Genomic DNA, 22,162 nt, shown 5'->3' on the forward strand with positions numbered 1-22,162 from the left:
TGAAAAAAATGTATTAGAAAATTCTGACACTGGTAGGGGCTCAGCAATTGTTATGTTGTTATTCACTTAATATATAATTAATTATATGTTAGCTATATTGATAATTATATTAATATAATTATGTATCATAATATATAAGATTACATAATGTATTATACAATGCATTAATTATATGAATTAAGTGGAAAGTTGACTAAACTTGGAGTCGGATCATCTGACCCACACTGGCTCTGCTGTTTATTAGTTCTGCCAATAGGCAAGTCACTTACATACCAGTAACTCTCCTTCATACACAGGCATGAGTGAGACATGGTACCTGTTGAATAAATATTTGTTGAAAACTGAAGGAATAAACGAAGGAATCAACGAATGAGTAAATGTTTGTCTCTTCTGGGTCTTAAAAAATGACTATCGTGATGTACACAAATGAAAAATTAAATAGTTAATGCTCACATGAAAACTTCATTGTCAGTAGTCTGAGTCAAAGGTACCCCAGACCACAGCGGTTCCTTATAGCGACCCCTGTGGTGCCAACGGGGTACTGCAAGGGTTATTGCATAGGCTTCCCGGTAATGCCTGATGTTGGCATTTTGCCCAGGATTTGTTTGCGCTGCCCCGTGTTTGCTCCTCCTCTGCTGCCTATTAACCCTAGCCTGAGGAGTAAGATTTTTGCTTAGTCCTCTATATAAATGCCTGCCTATTCACGTAATATTGCAAAGCTCTGGCAGAATACATATCGCTTGGCTTTGTTAGAGAGTGCCAGGAGTCAGGAAGGATTGTGAAGGCAGGGATGTCTGGGGTAAGATGCATATACTATTCTTTCATAGTTTATGGTTTTATATTGATCTTCTATACTATATCCTTTTATACTTATAAATGAACTGAAGACTTTACAAATGATTAAAATGTGACTTATGAAGCCTACTGTTGACCGAGTCCTTATATCTCAGCCACACATGAAAACTTTCGGTACTAACCCTGCTACATATCTAATTTAATTCCCACAACAGCCTAACAAGGGAAATTATCTTCGTTATCCCATTTTACAAAAAGGAAAGGAAGGCTTCAAATGTTTCAGTAACTCAGTGACACACACCTAGTGGCAAAGCTAGGGCTGGGACCCAGTCTGTCTTCCAAACTCATATTCCCTCTCATAACAGAGTAGAAAGAAAAATAGGCCAGAAAGAGAAAGGACCAATATAACTTGGATTCTGCTTTATGTCCATCAGTAATTAAAATAAAATGGAAGTACCTGGCTTGTTTTGAACTGTTCTTTCCCACTGCAGCCCCTATATAACTGGGGAGATGCCAGCACTAAGAAGCAGGGATCCTTTGCCAATTACAGAGTGATGTATAAAATGTCATTTACAGTTAAGAATGGCAGACTAATAGAATAAAAGCTTATCTAGTCAATGTTTTGTACAAGCAATCGGAAATTATTGTTTTTTTTCATTCTTGTGCTTCTTGGGAGGTAAATATTTTTTAAGGACGAATCATTATTTTTTCTTTAAAAATTCCTTTAGGAAACATAATGTGTTTTGGCAAAGATATTTAAAACATAACACTGCCATTTAAAAGAATTCAAGTACATTCACACAGAGAAACTCTAGACACAATAACATACCTTCCCTTGTCTGTTCTCTGGGAAGGACTTGCTTTAGAGGGGGAGAATTAGGGACTGAATCTGATGAACTGCCTTGACCCTTTTTGTCTGGCATCTTAGTGAGTCTGGAATATTTTGAGGCTGTAATTGGTCTCTAAGTTTCCCTGAGCCTTTGTGTTTGCAAATGAATTTGCAGCCTGGGTAAAGACAACAACCCAGCTTCCCTGAAGTGAGGAGAGGCTGAAAACAACCAAGATGGTGAAAAACCACACCAGAAAAGTGGACAAGACAGTGTTTATATTTAGATTATTGCTTTCATATGGACGTGCAGAAGAGAAACACAAAAACAAGAGACACAAAATGCCCCGTAAAATCAACTTCGGCTTTTCTTTGCGCTGACCCTTTTTCCTGGACTTCTAGACAAATGCTCCCCTCCTGTGGTCAGAGGGTAGAATACAGGGGAATAGAGAACTTCAACCGGAAGGATAAGGGAAGCGAGTAGGGAATGTGTTAGTCTTTTTGCCTGTTTTCTGAAGAGCTTTTGGTTTATGGACCAAAATTATTGTTCAAAATATAAAATAAGGTAACAACAGGAAGAAATAGCAAAACCCTTATATAATAACAAAACCAACCAACAAAACCCCAGAAACAACAATAAAATAAATTTCCAAAAAATGACCCAGTTTACCTGTTTCCACATTCATGGAGCCTTCTTTTATCATCCAAATGAGAAGTGATACTTCTCTAAAAAATGAACAAATGAATATAACAAAACAGAAACAGCCTCACAGATATGGAGAACAAGCTAGTGGTGAGAAGAGGAGAGAGGGACCGGTGAAGGGCAAGAAAGGGGAAAGGGATTAGAGGTACAAATTACTAGGTATAAAATAAATGAGATACAAGGATGTAAGTACAGCACAGGGAATATAGCCAATATTTTCTAATAACTTTAAATGGAGTAGATCTATAAAAATATTGAATAGCTATGTTGAACACCTGAAACATATTGTAAATCAAGTCTACTTTAATAAAAACATGGAAAAAGGACTCCCTCCACAATCTAATATATAAATAATAAAATTAGGATAATTTACTGAGACTCTGCTAGGTATTAGGAAATGTATTAGCTGCTGAAGATTGAAAACTGAAAATAGCATATTCTCTGCTCTCAAATAACTCAGATTTAATTGGGGGTATAAGTGGGGATGAACAGAACAAATAATTTTAATTACCTGGTAAATGACAAGATGAGTACACATAGAATGCTTTGGGAGAAAAAAGGATATTGTGTCCAACTCTTGAGGAAGTCGATGGCTAAGCTGAATATTTAAGTTTTAGAAGAGGTATCCAGGACATAAATGGCCATGCTGAGAGTTTGAGCCTTATTTTCTATAGCTGGGTTAGACAAAATAACAGGCTTGTGTTGGCTGCAGTGTCTTACCCCAGCCCCAAATTCCATGTTTAGTTCCATAAGCGTTTGAAAGTCAACCCCAGGTAGGCATGGGAAAGCAAGGAGTAATTTTAAAGATGAGAACAAGCTGCTATGATTTGCACATTAAATCAAGCTGGAAACAACAAGTAGGGTATATATAAAGAGGACACAAGTGGAAGCAGTTAATTTAACTAAGAAGCTGCTGCAAGGGTTCAGGCGAGAAGCTCTTAATAGAAGTGATGGAGAATAGAAGACAGGTGGGAGAAGTAAAATCAATAGAACTTGTGAAGGACTGGATATGGAGGGTGAGGGAAAAGCAGGAGAGAATTAAGCCCATGAAACTATCATAATTCTATCTAACAGCTCTCACCGACTTGGGGGAACTAGGAGAGGGAACAGGTCTGGAATCAAAGATTAACTCAGGATACTTAGTAGATGGTGGCTTTTAACCCTCCCGTATGGATTTCTATTTCATTGTTTTGGGGACTTAACTGCCTTATTTTACCAGAAGTTCATCGAGAGCAAGGAACATTTCTTGTCTTATATCCCTTAGAATGCCTTTTGAAAAAGCACTCTTTTCAAATTGTTAAAAATGTCATTCTCATAAAAATTAATGAGCATGTGTCCAAGTTTTATGTACTTCATTAAATAAAGAAACCAGTAGAATAACTGACCTGATTCAAGAAAGATTTGAAGAATGGGGCAAAGTATGGTGAAAGAAGGCAGTATGCTAGAAACCAAAGTGGTTAATTTGTATATAGGACAAACCCCTAATCTCTGAGTTTTTCTTTTTTTATCAGGCAAAAAAAAAAAGTCTCACCTTATCAACTTTCTGCAAGTTAGCTTCTAGCTTTACAGGGCTGTAAAACATCTGGGCTCTCATCAATTGCTGCATTTCCCCAGAGTCAAAAGACTTTTCAATTGACATATTAGAAACCACTCTGAAATGAAATTAGAAAGACAAATATTCATCATTTTGCTTTACTTCCATGTTTTGAATATTTTTCTACATATTGATACTTTTCTATAGTAGCTCTAAGAATACTTAATGTGCAGTTAAAAAATACTGAATTTATACCCTGTGGCTGTACAAAAATACATCTGAGGTGATGTAAATTAAAGGCAAAACTAAAGTAAATTAAAGGCAAAAGAGTGAAATCAATAAAGTAAAAAGAAAATAGAAATAATCAACAAGATTCCATAATTAAATTTTAGATTTGTTCATGCATTTCTAGGCAGTCAGGGCAAAATAATTTACATAATAAATTATTTCTTATTATAAAGGAAGAAGAATCTAGTTCTTGAAGTGGCTGTTTTGTTTTCTCTTTCTCCTTCTAAATTCTGATAAAGAGTGTCATATGGAGCTTCATGAAGATGATATAGATGTAGTGGCCCTTGTTCTCAATATTTTTACAGTAATTACAGGCACAGATTCCCAATGCCTCTTTGTTATAGAGCCTATTGATCAAAACCAATGGTTTCATATTTATAAGTGCATCTGCATGCAAAAATGTATTTGTTAAACACATTTTTATTTGGAGCATTTTCAGTAAGCAAAAAAGCCTTCATCATTCACTCTGACATTTCGTATGTAAATACAAAGTAGCTTAAATAAAGTAAGCATTCTTTATCAGCCACTGGACACATATCTTTACCCATGGGGTAGGTAAGCACTTGACTACACATCTGCACCCCTATGAAAGCTGCTCACCTGTAGGTCAGAGGCAGAGCTGTATCATGAGCCCATAGGAAGAGTCCCTTTGAGTGGGCTTTGTATGAACCTAGTGGATGTTTACTTGTCCCACTGGTACTATGGTAGGAAGTGTTCCCTGCCCCCATTAATATCTCCAAAAGACACCAGGGTACTTTGTTTTGGAGCTAGAAGAAGTCAGTTGAGCTGTTGACATGATTAGCATATTTGAGTTATATATCAGAACTGGAGTTCATCAAAACTTTTCATTTATAACATTAGACAGAATTCATAACAATAACTGCCTATTTCATGGCATGCTGATATGCTTGGTACCTTTCTCATAGAGACTCAGGCAATTGTAAGTCTTCCTCAAATAACGTAGTCATGATGTCTTGAGTGCTGGGGTTGTGTCTTATTCTCTGTTTTAGGGATCTGACGTGACACAGGAGATGGTTCCTATAAAAGGGTAACATAACTTTAACTTGATGAGCGACATTTTTTGCTAGTTAAAGAGAAGAAGTTGCAACTTAAGAACCATTCTTAGCATGGATTTTTCAAGCCCACCCCCAAAGACTAATATTATTTTTAATTGTTTTCAATAGTGACCTATAAAATTATACCTCACATTGTGCCATATTGGTTCTTTATTTGTTTCATGTATACATGGGTCATTTCCCACATAAACTGTAAGCTCTTTGAGGGTCGACCCATTCATACCAGGCCATAGGGATGGACCTATAATGGATGGACATGTAACAGACGCTTGTTAACTTGTTACGTCTAGTGGGTCTACAAGGTAGAGAAAAAAGGTAGGTGGATAAAGGAAAATAAGTAATAGCTAGAATACAAATGGCAAATAGCTGGCAAGATTCTTCCCCAAACTATATTCAGAGCAGGCATGCTAATGACCATAGTTCCCTCGTCATGAGTGTAAATTGTGCCTTGGACTCCTCACCATAGTACCCCTGGCAGGTACAATAAAAAATTCAGAGTGGATAGATGAGAAGAAACCTATTTACCATCTTTGATGTAGAGTTTGTTCCCCAACATTATATGGATAATCCTGATTTCCCTCACCCTGCTTTTCTAAAGTAGATTAAGAGTTAAAACAAAACAAAAGCCTATGGACAATGCAAGATAAAGTTTTTAAAAATGCAGTTTGTTTTATTTTTATATAAACTAAAACACCAGAGCTCATTGATTCCTGTATTAAATACATAAATTATAAAATAACCATTCATAAAACTTTACATACAATAAGTTGATTCCAATCTCTACGGTAATAACATACAGTACATGTACATGTTTGGTGTACTTTAGAGGATCATTCTGGTGAAACTCAGTGAATTTATATTTTTCTTCCATTGATAAACAAGCACTGAAGCAATATATGGAGTCATGCTAATGAGATGGAGAGAAAGAACCCCAACTGAAGCAGTTGATTGAATGAAAACTCTGAGAAATTGACCCCCTCGCTGCATTAATACAGTAGACGTCTGGGGAATTACGTATTCCCATGCGTGGGCCTTGTACTTGAGTCCCCGCAGAATTGTATTGTGGAGGTTCAAGCAGGCATAAACCCTTTACAGAATGAGATTTTTAGCTGATAAAAATATGTGACTTTGGGCTAATATTAATACTGTAGATTGTGCTGGACTCTGTTGCTCTTTCCAGAAAAACCACTGGCATCACCAGAAGGCTAGTTTATGGGCTTGGGTAATTGGAAAACCAATGAGTAGTTCTTTGCCTCAGTCAAAAACAGGGAATAGTAGTAATGGACAGAAGGTAGAGAAAAGGGAGAAGAGACAGGCAAGCAGAGGAAGAGCACAGATACCAGATGCTAAACAAAAACATGAGTTACCCAGCAGCATCAGAAAACCCCTTCCCAATTCCTCAGTCCTAGGACAGAAGTACACATTTAGTAAGCACTCACACCATCATACTATATACAGAATGTATATGTGTATATATCTACATCACATTTTTATAAAAGTGTTTGGATTTTGATCTGCCTCATTGTGGGAAGTTATTATGGTTAATGGGGGGAAATAGGCACATTTTGTGACTTATCAATCAAATATAAGTGATTGCTGTTATCAATGGATGCTGGGGATCTGCTTTTGGGAAACTGCATCATCCACACTAGAGTAAGTTTGTAGATGCTTGACTGTAGGCAAAGTTGGACTCCAAGTTGTTTATCTACAGCACTCCCACCCTACAGAACTTTGATATCACAAGGATGGAAATATAAGCATGGGTTCAAAGACCTCGATGCAAAAACACAGAAACAGGGAACTTCACCCAATCAACCACCTGTACCTCTGAGTTTCATATACTAGGTTGAATACAGCAAATTATAGTCCTTTTATTTTTGCCACATTGCTCCTTGAAGTATATCTTTAGTGATTATGATTAAGCATTGGTGTTGTACTCTTAACGACAGAAGATTTATTTAGAAAGAACTAAACTGCCAAACTAAAGGCAGCAAAGGAATGTGAATCTCCTCTGCCTAGTACTGAAATGGGATCACAGAGGATCAACTCCAACTTCTGTTATGTCTGAATCCTCCTGCCACAATGCCTGAGGTTCAGTCTCAAGACAATATATTATATAGAAATGACAAGGCAGTTAAACAGTATGGAAGCTTTTGGCCCTCAAGACCATTTGACCTACTTTTTTCCCTTTAGAAAGTAGAAGTCCACTTAAGGAGAGGCTAGGTTCCATCCTGGAAGCATTAACTCATGACATAAACAGTCATCTAAGATTTGCTTTGATGACTGTCTCTCAAGTTATATCGAACTTTTTCAATAAAGCAGATAAATATATACATACACATTCATATATATATGTATACATATATATACTGTACCATTCTGACAGATCAAAAATGCAATTAAATATTAAAAAAATAAAATGTCTATGCTGCCCATCTATTTTGATGTAATATAACACATATGATCCAGTTATTTAGCATCAACACAAAACTGATGAATACTATTTTTACAGTTTCCATGAAAACCTAGGCAGGTTAAAAAGACATGCTTCATTTTAAAACAATGAACTTATGAATTACGTCGAAGACATTGAACACATGAATTATACAATGGGTTTACAGAAAAAGTTGACAATAAATAGGCAAAAAGGAACAAATTTGCCAGAGATTTATTTTAAATGGAAAACCACAAAAGTAAGTTGAAATAAAATACTGTAGCGAAAATTTGTTTGGCAAAACTTTATTTCTTCTATTACTAGTGGAAAATATATGTCCTCATTCTACTCCAGTGATGACCCATGAGCCTTCTACATCATCTCTATCCTTTAGAAGAACATGCCACCTACGTGAGCAGTTTTTTTAATAAATGGAAAAAAAATCAAAGCAAAATTTATTCTTCTACCCCTAAAAACCTTGCTCTTGGCAAAAATTTCATTTATATGATGTAAGTTAAAAGGGATTTGATAGTTATTTTTAGCAAATTCTAGTGTTATCTAAAACAAAACTTGGGTGGCCATTAAAAAAAGTTAGACAGTCAATTTAGTAATAGATGCTTTCTAGTTTTATAGTCAAATATAGTCTTCTATTTCTTATCCCTTTCTCATGAAACTTTTCCTGTCCTCCATAGCCGTGCTAAATTGGGACTTTCATTTTTATCTCAAACTTTTTTTAATATCTTCAGTTATGTTTATTTTCCAAGAGATGAACACTTTGTTAAGAAAAATTAAGTAAAATGAACTCTGAAGAATGCTGTTCTGATTGCTGCTAACCCATTTGCCAAATATGTCAGGATAGTTAAGATGTATAAATTAAAGCAGATATTAAAGACCCAAGTGGGGATCATTTGATCTCTGTAAGAAGTGGAGTCACTCTCCATCATTGAGACACTTTTTATGCTTGCTGAACATAGTATGCAAGGGAAGCATTCATTTAGATATGGTCCATTTCTGTGGATCCATGAGTGACTGGAACACACATGTACAATTTTGCTGTTTTTTATAATTGTGGAAATGGATAACAGAGAATGTGCCTATCAAAATATTTAGCCCTGTCCCAAGATATGTTAATTTTGAGGACCATGAGTGAGGTATGGTTAAAAATATCACCTTTCAGCTTAAAATCTTAGAGAAATTTGCTAATCTCCTGGATCTTAAGCTAACCCCCCTTTTTTTTGCATTTTCCCTAAACACATCTAAAGCTGCTTAGATGGTCATTCTCATGGGCATCGCTCTTGTATGATTTTGTGTGTATGTGATACAATCAGATTTATAGCAGATAAGGTACATGATTAAACTACATTATTTCAATAAATATTTCTGATTGTTCAAACCCCAGTCAGTGCTTGGATATAAAATTTAACCTACAAGTTTCTTGGTGGGGAAAGCAAGATGAAGAGGAAGAAAGTAGGTTTGGTGGAGCAGATGGGGTATGAATTTGCTCAGATGCACCCTGGAATGGCCAATGGAAAAGTCATCTAAGATATGGGAGAGTAATTTATCCTCTTCCATATGTTCTGACTGAGATTTGAAAGTGTTGGGTCACAAACTGTAGTAGCACCCTTTTTCATATTGCCTGCACAATGCATGTACTATTCATACTTAATATTGAACCTACCCAGTTGAACAAAGAATCCAGCAGAAGGATAGTTATATTGTATATTCCCAATAGGACATCTCACAAGGCCTCCCCCTCCAAATGAAAGGGATAATTAGACTAATTATGTGATAGTCTCAGTTCACTTCAAACCTTAATTTCATGTCTGGCTCTCCTATGATAAAAGTGGAGTTTTGTATTATGGCATGCATATACATACAGTAAGGAGAGCTAGAAAATGCTTATCATTGAAATTACACATTCTTCTAACTTGTTCAGTAGCATGAGAATGATCTATTTACTATAGGTGATTAGGGATCCTGGTTCTGGATCGCTCAATCTTTATTGCTAGCAGTTGATGGGAAAGCTTCAGTGCTACGGTGCTTAGATTGAACCAAACTGAAGCACTATTTTATTACACAGGGGACTCTTTCTCAACAACACAAGAAAGTCACATATACCAGTCATTATAATTACAAAGCACTTCGTGCTACTTTAAGCACCTCTTGTTCCAGAATTGCAAAAAACCCCCTCAAAAAACAAAAAAGAAAAAACAAACAAAAAACCTTTATGAAAAAGCATTTTAACCTCATTTTGCAGACGAGGAAGCTGAGGCACAGAGAGGTTAAGTGACTGGGCCAAAGATACCTGGGTCAGCAGTAAATATAAGAACAAAAAGTGGGATTCCTGCATTGTAGCTTTTCTTGTACATTCTTCAGTTATTGTTCTGGCTTTGAAAATGCCAGTGCTAAAACTGAAGAATAAGATACTGAACCCATGTGTGGAAGAATTTGTGTAGCATTTCACAGAAAGAGTTTCTGGTTCCCTATACACATTCTTAATGCATGGGAATGCTAGCCCTGTAAATAAAACGTTGACAATTTGAAAAATTGAGGCTGTTTGTTATCTACAGTAAATGAGGCTAAAATTAGCTTTTCAGGAACATTTATTTGCTCTCAGAGCCGAATCCAAGACTCAGTATTACATAACTTAGGAAAGTACCAGTCTTCTAATTGTCTCTGGTAGAAAATGACCTTATCAGTAACACAATGTTACTTTTATATAAAAAAGTAGAGCTACCTTGTTGCTGTCAGATCTCTGGGGAAAAAAAAACATGTTATCAGTCTAAGTGACAAGAGGTCAGAATGCTCTAAGCATATCAGGATACTTCTAAAAATAATCATAATTTCATTTAATAGTCACATCTCTGTAGTAAACTCAACTGTTGGTAGAAGTTTACTTATCATCTCTATTTGTATCAAATCACATAACATGTTATTTGCAGGCAATTTTAAGCAGCCATTTGAAGACCAGTATTTTGGAAATGGAAATATTCAGAGGTGCCTCTGGCCCTATAGTCTTGACATTCTAAACAGAACTAAGTCAGGGAGCTTGTGATTTAGAGCATCATCTTCTTAATTTTCAATATGAATGAGATCAGTTTGTTGTTCGTGGAGGACCACAGATGTGACAGAAGACCAAGGAAGCATCAACATCTGCTGTTATTTCTTATGTTGCATTCGCCTGGGTCTTTCACTTTGGTTGCCAGTTTAGTCGGGGTCACTGTGATTCCACTTCTCATTTGTCATGTGTGGAATGCATTCCACAAGCTCCACTGTTTGCAGAAAAACAAACCAGACACTGCTTTTCTTCTCACTCAAATTGCAGATGTCTCAGTTCCTGAGTTTTAAACAATAATAAAGACAGAAAAGCAAATCCCTGTAGTAAGAAACCAGACTTTTCAAATGAAATATTTTATTGTAAATAGCTCCTCATAGGTATTCCTCGTGCTTCAATCCCCACCCACCCTTATTTGTTTGTTTGATTTTTTAAAATGATGTTTATTTCAGGACTAGTGTTTCCATGGGGTGTAGTGTTACATTAAAATGACATCCCCTGCACAGCAGGGGTAGAATGTTTCTTTGTAACTTTGGTTCCATGTCCAAGACACATCTTTGCTTGATCTGCTGAAACTGTTTCCATTGCTGAAATGTTTTCTTCAGGCAATCTATGTTTATTGTTCTTTCCTTCTGGTTTGACCTACACATGTTTCATTAAATGCAGCATATATTGTAGATTTTCAACAGGGTCATGTAGGAACTGTCAAGTAAGAAACCTTGAATAATGGCTTTAAAATACACAGCTGTAGTCCTGGCTACATTATAGTTCTAAGCGTTTGATCTCCCTTTCACTGCTGTAAACATTTCTGCCATCTTTGAAGGTTTAGAAGTATCTGCTTTTCTGCAGTCTTATCCGTGTTTTCGGTTATTCTGTAAAACAGAGGGAGAAATTCTTTAATCATCATTTCTGTCAATAGCTGAAACAGAATAAAAGCACAAACTCTTTTTTTAAAAGAAAAAACCATCTTTTATTTTTTACCACCTCTTGGAACTGCATGATCTTGTGCATGTTATATAAAGAAAATTTCTAAGCTTAATTTCTTTAATTTAAAATGAGAGAACAGAAGTATCTATTTCAAGGGTTACTGCAATGTAAGGCATGTAAAGCAATTAACAGTTCTTGTCTCATATAAGTGGCCTGAAATATTAGCTATTATCATTATTGCCTTCTTTCTGGGACCTTCTAAGCCAATGCCTTGAGAAGCTCAATTAAAATATTATTTTCATTTTGTTGTATTTTAAAAAATTTTATTGAAGTATAGTTGATTTACAATGTTGTGCTAATTTCTTCTGTACAGCAAAGTGACTCAGTTATATATATACATATGGATATATATGGATATATATTATATATATATTCTTTTCCATTATGGTTTGTCACAGGTATTAAATACTGTTCACTGTGCTATACAGTAGGACCTTGTTGTTTATCCATCCTGTATATAATAGTTTGCCTCTGATGATCCCAAACTCCCATTCATTTCTTCCCCTAAACCCCTCCCCCTTGGCAACCACAAGTCTGTTCTCTGTATCTATGAGTCTTTTTTTGTTTCATAGGTATGTTTAGATTCCAAGTATAAGTGATACCATATGGTATTTGTCTTTCTCTTTCTTACTTACTTTGCTTAGTATGATAATGTCCATCCATGTTGCTGCAAATGGCATTATTTCATTCTTTTTTGATGGCTGAGTAATATTCCATTGTGTATATATATACATATATATATATATATCTCCCATATCTTCTTTATCCATTCATTTGACAATGGACATTTAGGTTGCTTCCATGTCTTGGCTATTGTAAATAGTGCTGCTATGAACATAGGGATGCATTTATATTTTTGAATTTGCTGGATCATACAGCAACTCTATTTTTATTTTTTTAAGGAACTCTCATACTGTTTTCCCTAGTGGCTGTACCAATTTAAATTCCCACTAACAGTGTAAGAGGGGTCCCTTTTCTCCACACCCTTTCCAGCATTTGTTATTTGTAGACTTTTAAATGATGGCCATTCTTACTGGTGTGAGGTAATACCTCATTGTAGTTTTGATTTGCATTTCTCTAATTGTTAGTGATGTTGAGCATCTTTTCATGTTGCCTATTGGCCATCTGTATGTCTTCTTTGGAGAAATGTCTATTTAGGTCTTCTGCCCAATTTTTTGATTGGGTCATTTGTTTCTTTGTTGTTGAGTTGTATGAGCTGTATGTATATTTTGGAAATTAAGCCCTTGTCAGTAGCATAAGATATTATTTTAAAAGCTGGTCTATCTATGTTTTTCAGTGACTTACTTTTATGTCACCTTCCCTCCCCAACAATTGTATTTAATGGCAGATGGTCTCTACCCCAAGGTCCTGACCTGAGGATTCCCTGGGAATTTTGCCACACAGATTTCTTGTTTGGTCCCAGAGTATCTCTGAGAAGGTATTTCCCTGGGCTATGCCAGTCAAGTCTCTTATCCCTGTTCCTCTTTAAGTCCATGTGTCTGGGTTTTTGCTTGGGTAGACGTTTAGGACATAATATGCTATTCCAATAAAGCCAGAAAATGGCACAGAGGACATGTTACCATGTGCTGCCTAAGGACATGGCCTTTAGGCCATGGCATGGATGGAGAAAATGGGATTTCCATGGAAAAGTCATTTAAATTCTCCAAGGCTTAATTTCCCCATCTATAAGGTAAATATACGAATTCTGTAGCAGGATTTTACTGGCACTCCAGAAATAGTGACCAAGATCCAAAGTGGTGGAAAAGGAGGCATGTAGTACCTTAAGGATGCTTCCAGTCCACCATACAGAGGCAAATTAGAGATTCAAAGAAATTCCTGCCATAGGTGCCATAGGTGCAAGTTCGAAATATTTCGAACTTGTATTTGCAGAGCTCCTTTGTCTACTCCCAAAGATTAGATTAGACTGAGATGAAAGAGTGACTGAGTCACAGAAGAGAATCACTGGGAAGGAACTGCCATAGTTGGGATGAAAGTACACTGTGGGAGGGAGGGGAGGGTGCTAAAAAGCATAGAGATTGGTGGTGCTGGCACAAAGAAGACATGCATTCTATTGCACAAACACAGAGCAATGCTCATCTATTTCTCATCCTCCTTTGTCTATCTAGGCAGAGAACCGCAGAGGAATGGCAAGGCGAAACAGGGGCAGTAACTTCCTTCCCAACAAGAGCTGAGGCCAGTACCACCAATGATGAGATCCAGAGTTTCAGTGGAAGGGCTTGGGCCCCAGCCAGGCAGGGAATAGTGCACTGGGCTTCTAAAGACTTCACACATATGACCCTCCAAATGGCCCCATCACCTCTCATAGAAAATACAACAAGAACTGGTCAGTAATAGCCAGCTTCAACCACCAGGGAGGGGGCCATAACCACTGCCCAGGGGTTGAGAGGCATGGATCATTTTCCCTCTTCCTCTTCCCTGCCCTCCAGAAGAGCTGAACCTTGAAGAGGGCAGAGGAAGAGACCTCTTGAAGCCAGCTCGTGCATCTCCTTCACCATGGGGTTAAGGGAAGAAATGAGATGAAGCAGAGACTGAAGCTGAATTTTTAAATTAGGCTAGACTTTCAAGAACTGGAAATGACTAAAAAAACTGGGGAACCAACCTAAGATTTAATTAAAGGATGAGAGAGGGAAATAAGTGAAAGCCTTGTTTTGATAAAAATAGATTGCAGGGCTTCCCTGGTGGCAAGAATCTGCCTGCCAATGCAGGGGACATGGGTTTGAGCCCTGGTCCGGGAAGATCCCACATGCCATGGAGCAACTAAGCCTGTGCGCCACTACTGAGCCTGCGCTCTAGAGGCTGCGAGCCACACCTACTGAGCCCGTGTGCTGCAACTACTGAAGCCCACGAGCCTAAGGCCCGTGCTTCGCAACAAAGAGAAGCCACCACAGTGAGAAGCCCGCGCCGCAACGAAGAGTAGCCCTCACTTGCCGCAACTAGAGAAAGCTCACACACAGCAATGAAGACCCAACGCAGCCAAAAATAAATAAATAAATTTATTTTTTTTTAAAATAGATTGCTCAGACTTACATCCTACTGAGATGAGAGCCCCAAACAACTCGTTACAGCTATAATATTCCCATAATCCCTGGTAAAGAAGAGAACTAATCTGAACCTGTATAAAAGATGCTTTAAGGTGTGTGTGTGTCTGTGTGCACGTGCACGCTCTCTCTATAAATATATATGTATATACATACACACACACACCCAGTGTTTTTATATATAAAATAAATATGTAAACATAAAAGTCTTTTACTTGCAAATTTTCAATTTATATAACCTCAGAGATAAATCCTAAATTCTGTTTCGAAGCACGTATGCACCATTTCTCCCCATCACAACTGAAGTAAAGCCCATCATTTGAGTAAAACCATGTTGGTTTTTAAAAAAAAATGGATTTATAGGCAGTCTCCCAGAATGTTAAATTTCTGCAAATTGAGTATCTGTAAAAGGAACTATGATTTCTACAGCAAAGCCAGGTTTATTCAAACAGGTGTTATGAAAACTGAAGTAGTATCCAATGGGTCACCACAGATGACCCATTTTCAATGACCTAAAGGTCAGTATGCTATAACTAAAACTGTATAAAATACAAATTCATCTTTGATTCAGAAGGCCCTTCTGGATATTACAAAACCTCAGGGATTCTTTTGAATGTATTGCTCTACAGCGCTGAGCTTTAGTTTCCTCCTCTGTAAAACAGTGACTGCAGTCATCCCTTCTGAGAGTTTACGACACGCCACCAGACTCTAAGTTGATGAATACAGTGATGTCATTTCTGACTTCTGATTCTAGTATCCAAGTACCTGTCACATTGCCCAGTTCACAGAAGAAACCTAGCAAATATGTGCCAAGATCAATTGATAGGCTACTTATGTTCACTGTTCTTCAGAGTTTTCTAACTGTTAGAAGTTGGTTCAGATCCTTTATGGACCACGTACTTAGAGGCACATTGATTAACAAACTGTAGCTAACTCCTGTTCTCTGGTTATGACAAATAGCCAAAAATCATGAACAGCAGTCACACCCTATTCCTGATTTCCATATATGCTTTTCATAGTAAAGGGTACCACCATCTAACCAGTTATACTGTACCATCTAGGACCCTAAGGGCCATTCCCAATACTTTTCAATCTGTCAACCCTTATATACAACTTATCGTACAGTATCCAATAAATGGTAGCTGTTATTCTTACTTCCATTTTATAGATGAGGAAACTGATATGGAGGATTGTTAGATTATTGGTCCATGAGAATCCTAGTAAAGAAGATAAATAATTTTGAATGAAACTTAACTGAAGCTAGAGGATCAAGGAAGGCTCCCCTGAGTCCCTAATTTTACACTGAGATGGGAAGGACAAATGGACATTAACTAGTTGATGGTGCTGTTGGAAATGTGGTCCAGGTAGAGGGAAGCACGTCTCAGAATGCATGATCTAAAACAGAACGCTTGGTGTGTCCTAGAAACTTGGCTTTTAATGATCTTTTCTATGGGCTAGGTACTATATTGGTTACTTTACTTATATAATATTACTTAATCCTCAGAAAAATAGTAGATGCTATTACCTGCTAATTTTTAATTAGGAAATTAATGTTTACAGGGGTATAATAGTATCTATTTTCCAGAACTGTTGTTAAGTATTACATAAAATAATGGACACAAAATGTACTTTTTCAGCTGCAAAACAGGATGTCCTCTTCCTTGTTATAGTGTCATTACTATCATTAAAAATGCATTTATTGATTGTCAACTATGTGCTAGACACTGTCTAGGTATCTGAGATACAAGGGGAAAGAAAACATCTATGGTCTTTGCCCTCACGAACTTTATATGCAAGGAAGGCGAGAGGCAGTAATTAAAACAAAACAAAACAAAACCAAAAACTCCAAATGCATATAACATTTGACTGGGAGTGAAATCTAGGAAGATTTCCCTGAGGGAATCACAAGTGAGCTGAGATCTGAAGGATGAGTGAGCAGGTGTTCACTAGATAAAGCAGCACAGAAAGTATAGTTGTTCCTCCGTGTCCATGAGGGATTGGTTCCAGGACCTCCCACCAAAATCCAAGGATGCTCAAGTCCCTTATATAAAGTGGTGTTGTATTTGCATATAACCTATGCACATTCTCCCATATACTTTAAATCATCTCGAGATTACTTACAATACCTAATACAATGGAAATGTTATGTAAATAGTTGCCTGCATGCAGCAAGCTCAAGTTTTGCTTTTTGGAACTTTCTGGAATTATTTTTTTCTGAATATTTTCCATCCACAGTTGGTTGAATCCAAGGTTGTGGAACCTGTGGCTATAGAGAACTGACTCTACTCTGCACACAAGGGCTGAATGGGCAGACCTCTGTGGTAGGTGGAAAGGAGTATAGCTCATCAGGGTAAATCTTGGAATAACACGAGGCCTCAGCTAGTCTGTAGTTAGATCAGACAGGGCTTTTTTGGCCACATTAAGGAACCGTGATTTGACCCTAATGATGATGCTTTCCCAGGAAGTGGGCATGATTAGATGGGTGTTTCCTAAAACTCATTTGGGCTGCTGTATGAAGAGTGAGTTATGAGAGTGTCTGAGAAGCACTGACTCCAGTAAGTAAGATATCCCCCCTGTGGAGTTGGGGGAGAATATGTTTATGTATTCTTTCCTCTGTTCACTCATTCTTTAAGTTATTCTCCAAACAACATATAAAGAACAAACTGGATAGTTATCTTGGTGTTACATTACTATGCTATCCAGGGCCCTGATCTAACAGGTCACAAATCTGCTTTCACTTTCATTTACCCAGCAAGTTATTCATTCATACATCTGCCCTTCAGTCCATCTGTCAACTTAAAATTTATTCAGCACCTAAGTATATATAAGGCATTGTTGCAGACACTGAAGATACAAAGATGAATACAGCATAAGCCCTACCCTATGCTTTACTAACAGTTTAATGTGTGAGACGGATAGTGAAACAATTTTAATACGATTAGATAAAGGCTAATGGATATGTTTACATAAAGGAAGGGCTGGTTAGCTAGCATATAATGCTGCATCAAAAGGACTTCTTTTACCAATATAAAAGAACAAGGAGCAAAATTCTCCTATTTTAAACAATGTATATTGTAGATATTGGTCAATTGCCATTTGTTTTCCACACTCGCCTATAGGCATTATTGGTAAGAGGGACTGAAAAAAATGTAAATGTAAATGAGAAATAAACATTCATATATTTTAATGGAGAATTTGTAACTAATCAGCTGTGGCTGTTTTTATAATACAGCATTTATTGCTAAGTTTTTTGGAGATCAGAACAACAACGCAATATTATGTGCCTTTTAACATGGTTTATGTTACTAGACAGGAAGCGAAAATATTGAGCTCTCAAGTCAAAAATTCATGGTTGACACCAGAGAAGTATCGTTAAAAATGAACTAGAATATGTGGATGAAGAATCACGATCACCTGTTCTCTGTCTGGTCTTCCCAACTTCAAAATAAACAAAGCTGGTTCTGTTTTGTTCTTCACTAATCCATCCCTCCTCAGAAGAGGAGGATTTTCAATGGTCATTGTAACCTGGATGTAACAACTAACCTGGGGATAGCTATTTTTGCACTCCTCTCATTTTCTTCTTTCCTTTGCCTTCCTGTGTAAGTGTCTAACATGGAAGAATTAGTGGTACACTATTTATTAGAATAAAAATACAGAATACTTGGAGGAAAGAAATACATGAAGGAGATTGAGAGGTACAAACTTCCAGTTGCAACATATATGAGTCCTGGGTATGAAATGTACAGTGTGGGGAATATAGTCAATAAGTTGTAGTAACAACTTGTAACTAGACTTATTGTGGTGATCATTTTGAAATGTACAGAAATATCGAATCACCATGTTGTGTTAACAGGAACTAACATAGTGTTATAGGTCAATTATACTTCAAAAACAAGTAAACAAACAAAGAAACTCATAGAAAAAAGGATCAGATTTGTGATGACCAGGGGCGAGGAGTAGGGGGAAGAGGTACTGGATGAACAATCAAAAGGTACAAACTTCCAGTTATAAGATAAATAAGTTCTAGGGATATTATGTACAACATGATAAATATAATTAACGTGATTGTGTATTATATATAAAAGTTGTTGAGAGTAAAACCTAAGAGTTCTCATCACAAGAAAAAAATTTTTTCTTTTTTTAAAATTCTGTAGATGCTCACTAAATTTACTGTGATAATAATTTCACGATGTATGTAAGTCAAATCATTATGCTGTATACATTAAACTTACACAGTGTTGTATGTCAATAATATCACAATAAAACTGGAAGGAAAAAAATGAACACATGAGCAGATGGTATCTCCCAAAACTACATGGGGTTCCCCTACTTAAGGTAAAAGTCCCACGATAACGCACTAACTGAGTTATTTAGTCAGCAACCACTGAAAGCAGTAAGGGTACCTTAGGAGCTTTCAGCAGCTTCTAGATCATTACTGATAAAAATGACTTAGGTAATTGCTAAAAGGAAAGAAGCATAAGTCATTTCATTTTAAGGAGGCTATCTTTATATACAATTTAAGTTAGTCTTAGGTTTAGAGCAGAATATAAATCATTAATTTAATAGGAAATATATTTTTGTGGTTATTTGCAGCATGCTCTTACTACCCGCCAATAAGAAAGCACTTTTCTTCCTTACTTCCTCCTACCTCTCTCTTGCCTGCTTTGGACATATAAGTAGCATTAATCAGTTTCCAGTAATGTCTTATTCCCTTGTATTATTGAAATCCAGATTATTCTCAGAAAAGAAGAGATGAAAAGGTAACTACTCCTTTTGGTTTAGGTGGTAAACTACTCGGCAGTACTTAGAGGTTTTATTTTCAAACTTGTATATTTGCAAACTCAGTAAATGTGATAGCCGACTTCTTTTTTCTTTTTTATAATAGCTAAGAGTTGCTGATTACTGAACCATGTGCCAGTCAATGTGGCAAATCCTTTATATGTACAATCTTATTTAATTCTTTCAACATAATACCATGCTGTAGTTAATATAATTATAACCATTTTATGGAATAGGAAACCTAATCTTGGTCTAAACCTACCATGACATAGCTAGTATATGGCGGGATTCAAACTTAACAGTAGAGTTAACTTCAAAGCTGTATACCCTACTCAGCCTTTTTGCTCTACATATTTTTACTACCCAGATTCACTGCCACATTAATTTGCTATATTATTATTCTTAATTATAATTGCATTTTTTCATTCGACCATTCCCAGGTGTTAATCACGCACGCCTCTGGAGGAAAAGCAAATCAAATGTTGCATATCCCTCGAGGAGTTACAAAAAACTAGAAAAGGTATGGAGATGAGCACATTGCAATTTCAAAACCCAAGAGCTATGTAGTAGTACACAGATTGTAGATAGGACCCCTCTGATTGCTGATATATATGAACATAAATAATACTCAAAATGTGAGAGAAAGGCCCTCTTCATTTGTGAGGCAGAATGGGGTTAAAAATGGACTCTGGCGTGAGCCTGTCTGGGTACAAATCCTAGTCCTGCCCACTGTAGCTATATGGTCTTGGGAAAATCACATGCTGTAGTTTCTCCAACTGTAAAAAGAAGAAATAAAAGCAACACCTACTTTCTAGGGGGTTTTGTGAGGATTAATGTATCTATTGCTTAGAAAAGCACCTAGCATGTAATTGTTAGTCATTATTGATATTAATGTTCAAGCCTACTCATTTTCTAGCTAGTATTTATGTATTTATGAAGTTTGATTTTTCTTCCCTACACCACCATGTAGTACTTGTGTCTCAATGAACTTTATTTGCCTCATTGATTGACTGTTATTTGGGGGATGGGAGGGCTGTTTGTTTTCTCATGCTCTGGCCATTTTGACCCTTTCCTAGAGAATCTCGCCCATTTCTCTTTAGATATTTTCATTCAGTTTAAGAAACTAAGTCCTCTTCCTTATGTGCTGCAAGGTTACCACCCCTCTTGTCAAACAGAGGATAATTCTCAGTCTGAAAAGAAAATGTTTTGGAGGAAGGAATAAAGCCAGGGAGTTGGGTATATGAGGATAAAACTTTCTCGGGATATCTGCTTCACTCCTTCTTTGTATCAGGTCATGCTAAAGTACTTTTGCTTTTCTGTTTCACATCCAGGTAACAGAGTTGATACCCACAGAGAGAGAAAGTGTCTCTCTTCCATTTTTCAACTTGTTATAGAAAATGTTAAGTAACGTGAAGTCCAGGAAAAATCCCTACATAATATAACTTAATAGGATAACCAAAGTGGACACACACCATGGTAAACAGATTTAGAATAGCAGCTAGCTCTTGTTTATTTTTAAATAATGGTGTTAAGGTTTGTGGTTTCTGTACCTGGGTAGACATCAGAATCACCTGGTATGCTTGTTAAAAATATAGATCAATCTTTACTCTCCACCTTTCTCACCCTCTGTCTCATCCCCATGTCCAGTAATCTGCTTCATTAAATAGGAGGTAAGGCTTTGGAATCTGTATTTTTAATAGCATTGGGAATCACTGTCTAAGATGATTTATACTTGTATTCATAAGAAATTGACTTGATAATATAATAATAGTGAGTCTTCATTTTTTTTCTAAATTGACACTGAAAACTATCTTATTTTAAAACAAGATCCAATTTCCCTAAATAGCCTTTTTTCCTGAGTCCTGACGAAGAGGGACTGGGAGAAAGGGTTAAAAAAATCAGTCATTTTTAACTTGTTAGATTTACAGAAGCAGAATTTTCAACCTGGAAGAGACACTAAAAACATACTCATATTTTTTTACTTTGCAGATACAGAAATGACTCTTTCAGTATAATGAGGGGCTGCAATGAGAATTCACAGATCCACAGACATCATGACTTCCCAAAGCAAGACAGTTAGCTAGAAAAAAATTCTTGATTTCCATCATGCTTCATGGTTGCTTCATTTCTTTAATAATCACCCAAATGGATTGGATCTATTTCTCATTTTATGGCATTTAAGATTGGCATTTAAATACCCAGTGTATTTGTTTTTTAAAAACATGGGCATAGTAATTATATGCAGCATCCTTCTTATCAAATACCTCTTAGAAGCACATTTTGAGAATTAAATGGAATCTTACCTGTAAGAGGCACCTTGACATCAAGGCCATAGAATAAAGGCAAGAGAGAAGAACAAGAATAGAAACAGAAACTGCAGAAGAAAAAGAAGAAGATTATGTAAATCTGAATTTCTGTACTGCCAGTCAGGTTGTACAAAACCTCAGCTTTTCCACTTTGCTCAAATCTGACCATTTCTCATATATACACCAAACAACTTTTATTTCAAAAAACCATACCTTTTATTTATCCACTGGTAAAGCAATGCAATGAATAACTGGTGTTCAACTAACATCGACTGATACATTTTAGAACTCTGAGAGGGTCTTAACAGGCAATCGGTCTA

At 36.6% G+C, this 22,162-nt stretch overlaps 1 protein-coding gene across 2 annotated transcripts in view; it reads right to left on the reverse strand.

Moving 5' to 3' along the window:
* Positions 1-9,700: 9,700 nt before the first annotated feature.
* The window catches only part of JAKMIP2 (janus kinase and microtubule interacting protein 2), a 169,504-nt gene continuing 157,042 nt past the window's right edge, over positions 9,701-22,162 (reverse strand). Inside the window, exons 21-22 of one of the 2 annotated variants that reach the window (XM_059063009.2) lie at positions 21,840-21,910; positions 9,701-11,583 (exon numbers count right to left, since the gene is read on the reverse strand). In XM_059063009.2, coding sequence (XP_058918992.1) covers positions 21,860-21,910 — 51 coding nt within the window. In that variant the 3' untranslated portion in view covers positions 9,701-11,583; positions 21,840-21,859. The remainder of the gene's footprint in view (positions 11,584-21,839; positions 21,911-22,162) is intronic. The other variant, XM_067031877.1, reaches the window with a different exon arrangement.

The sequence above is a fragment of the Kogia breviceps genome, chromosome 4 (assembly GCF_026419965.1).
Source record: "Kogia breviceps isolate mKogBre1 chromosome 4, mKogBre1 haplotype 1, whole genome shotgun sequence".
NCBI lineage: Eukaryota > Metazoa > Chordata > Mammalia > Artiodactyla > Physeteridae > Kogia > Kogia breviceps.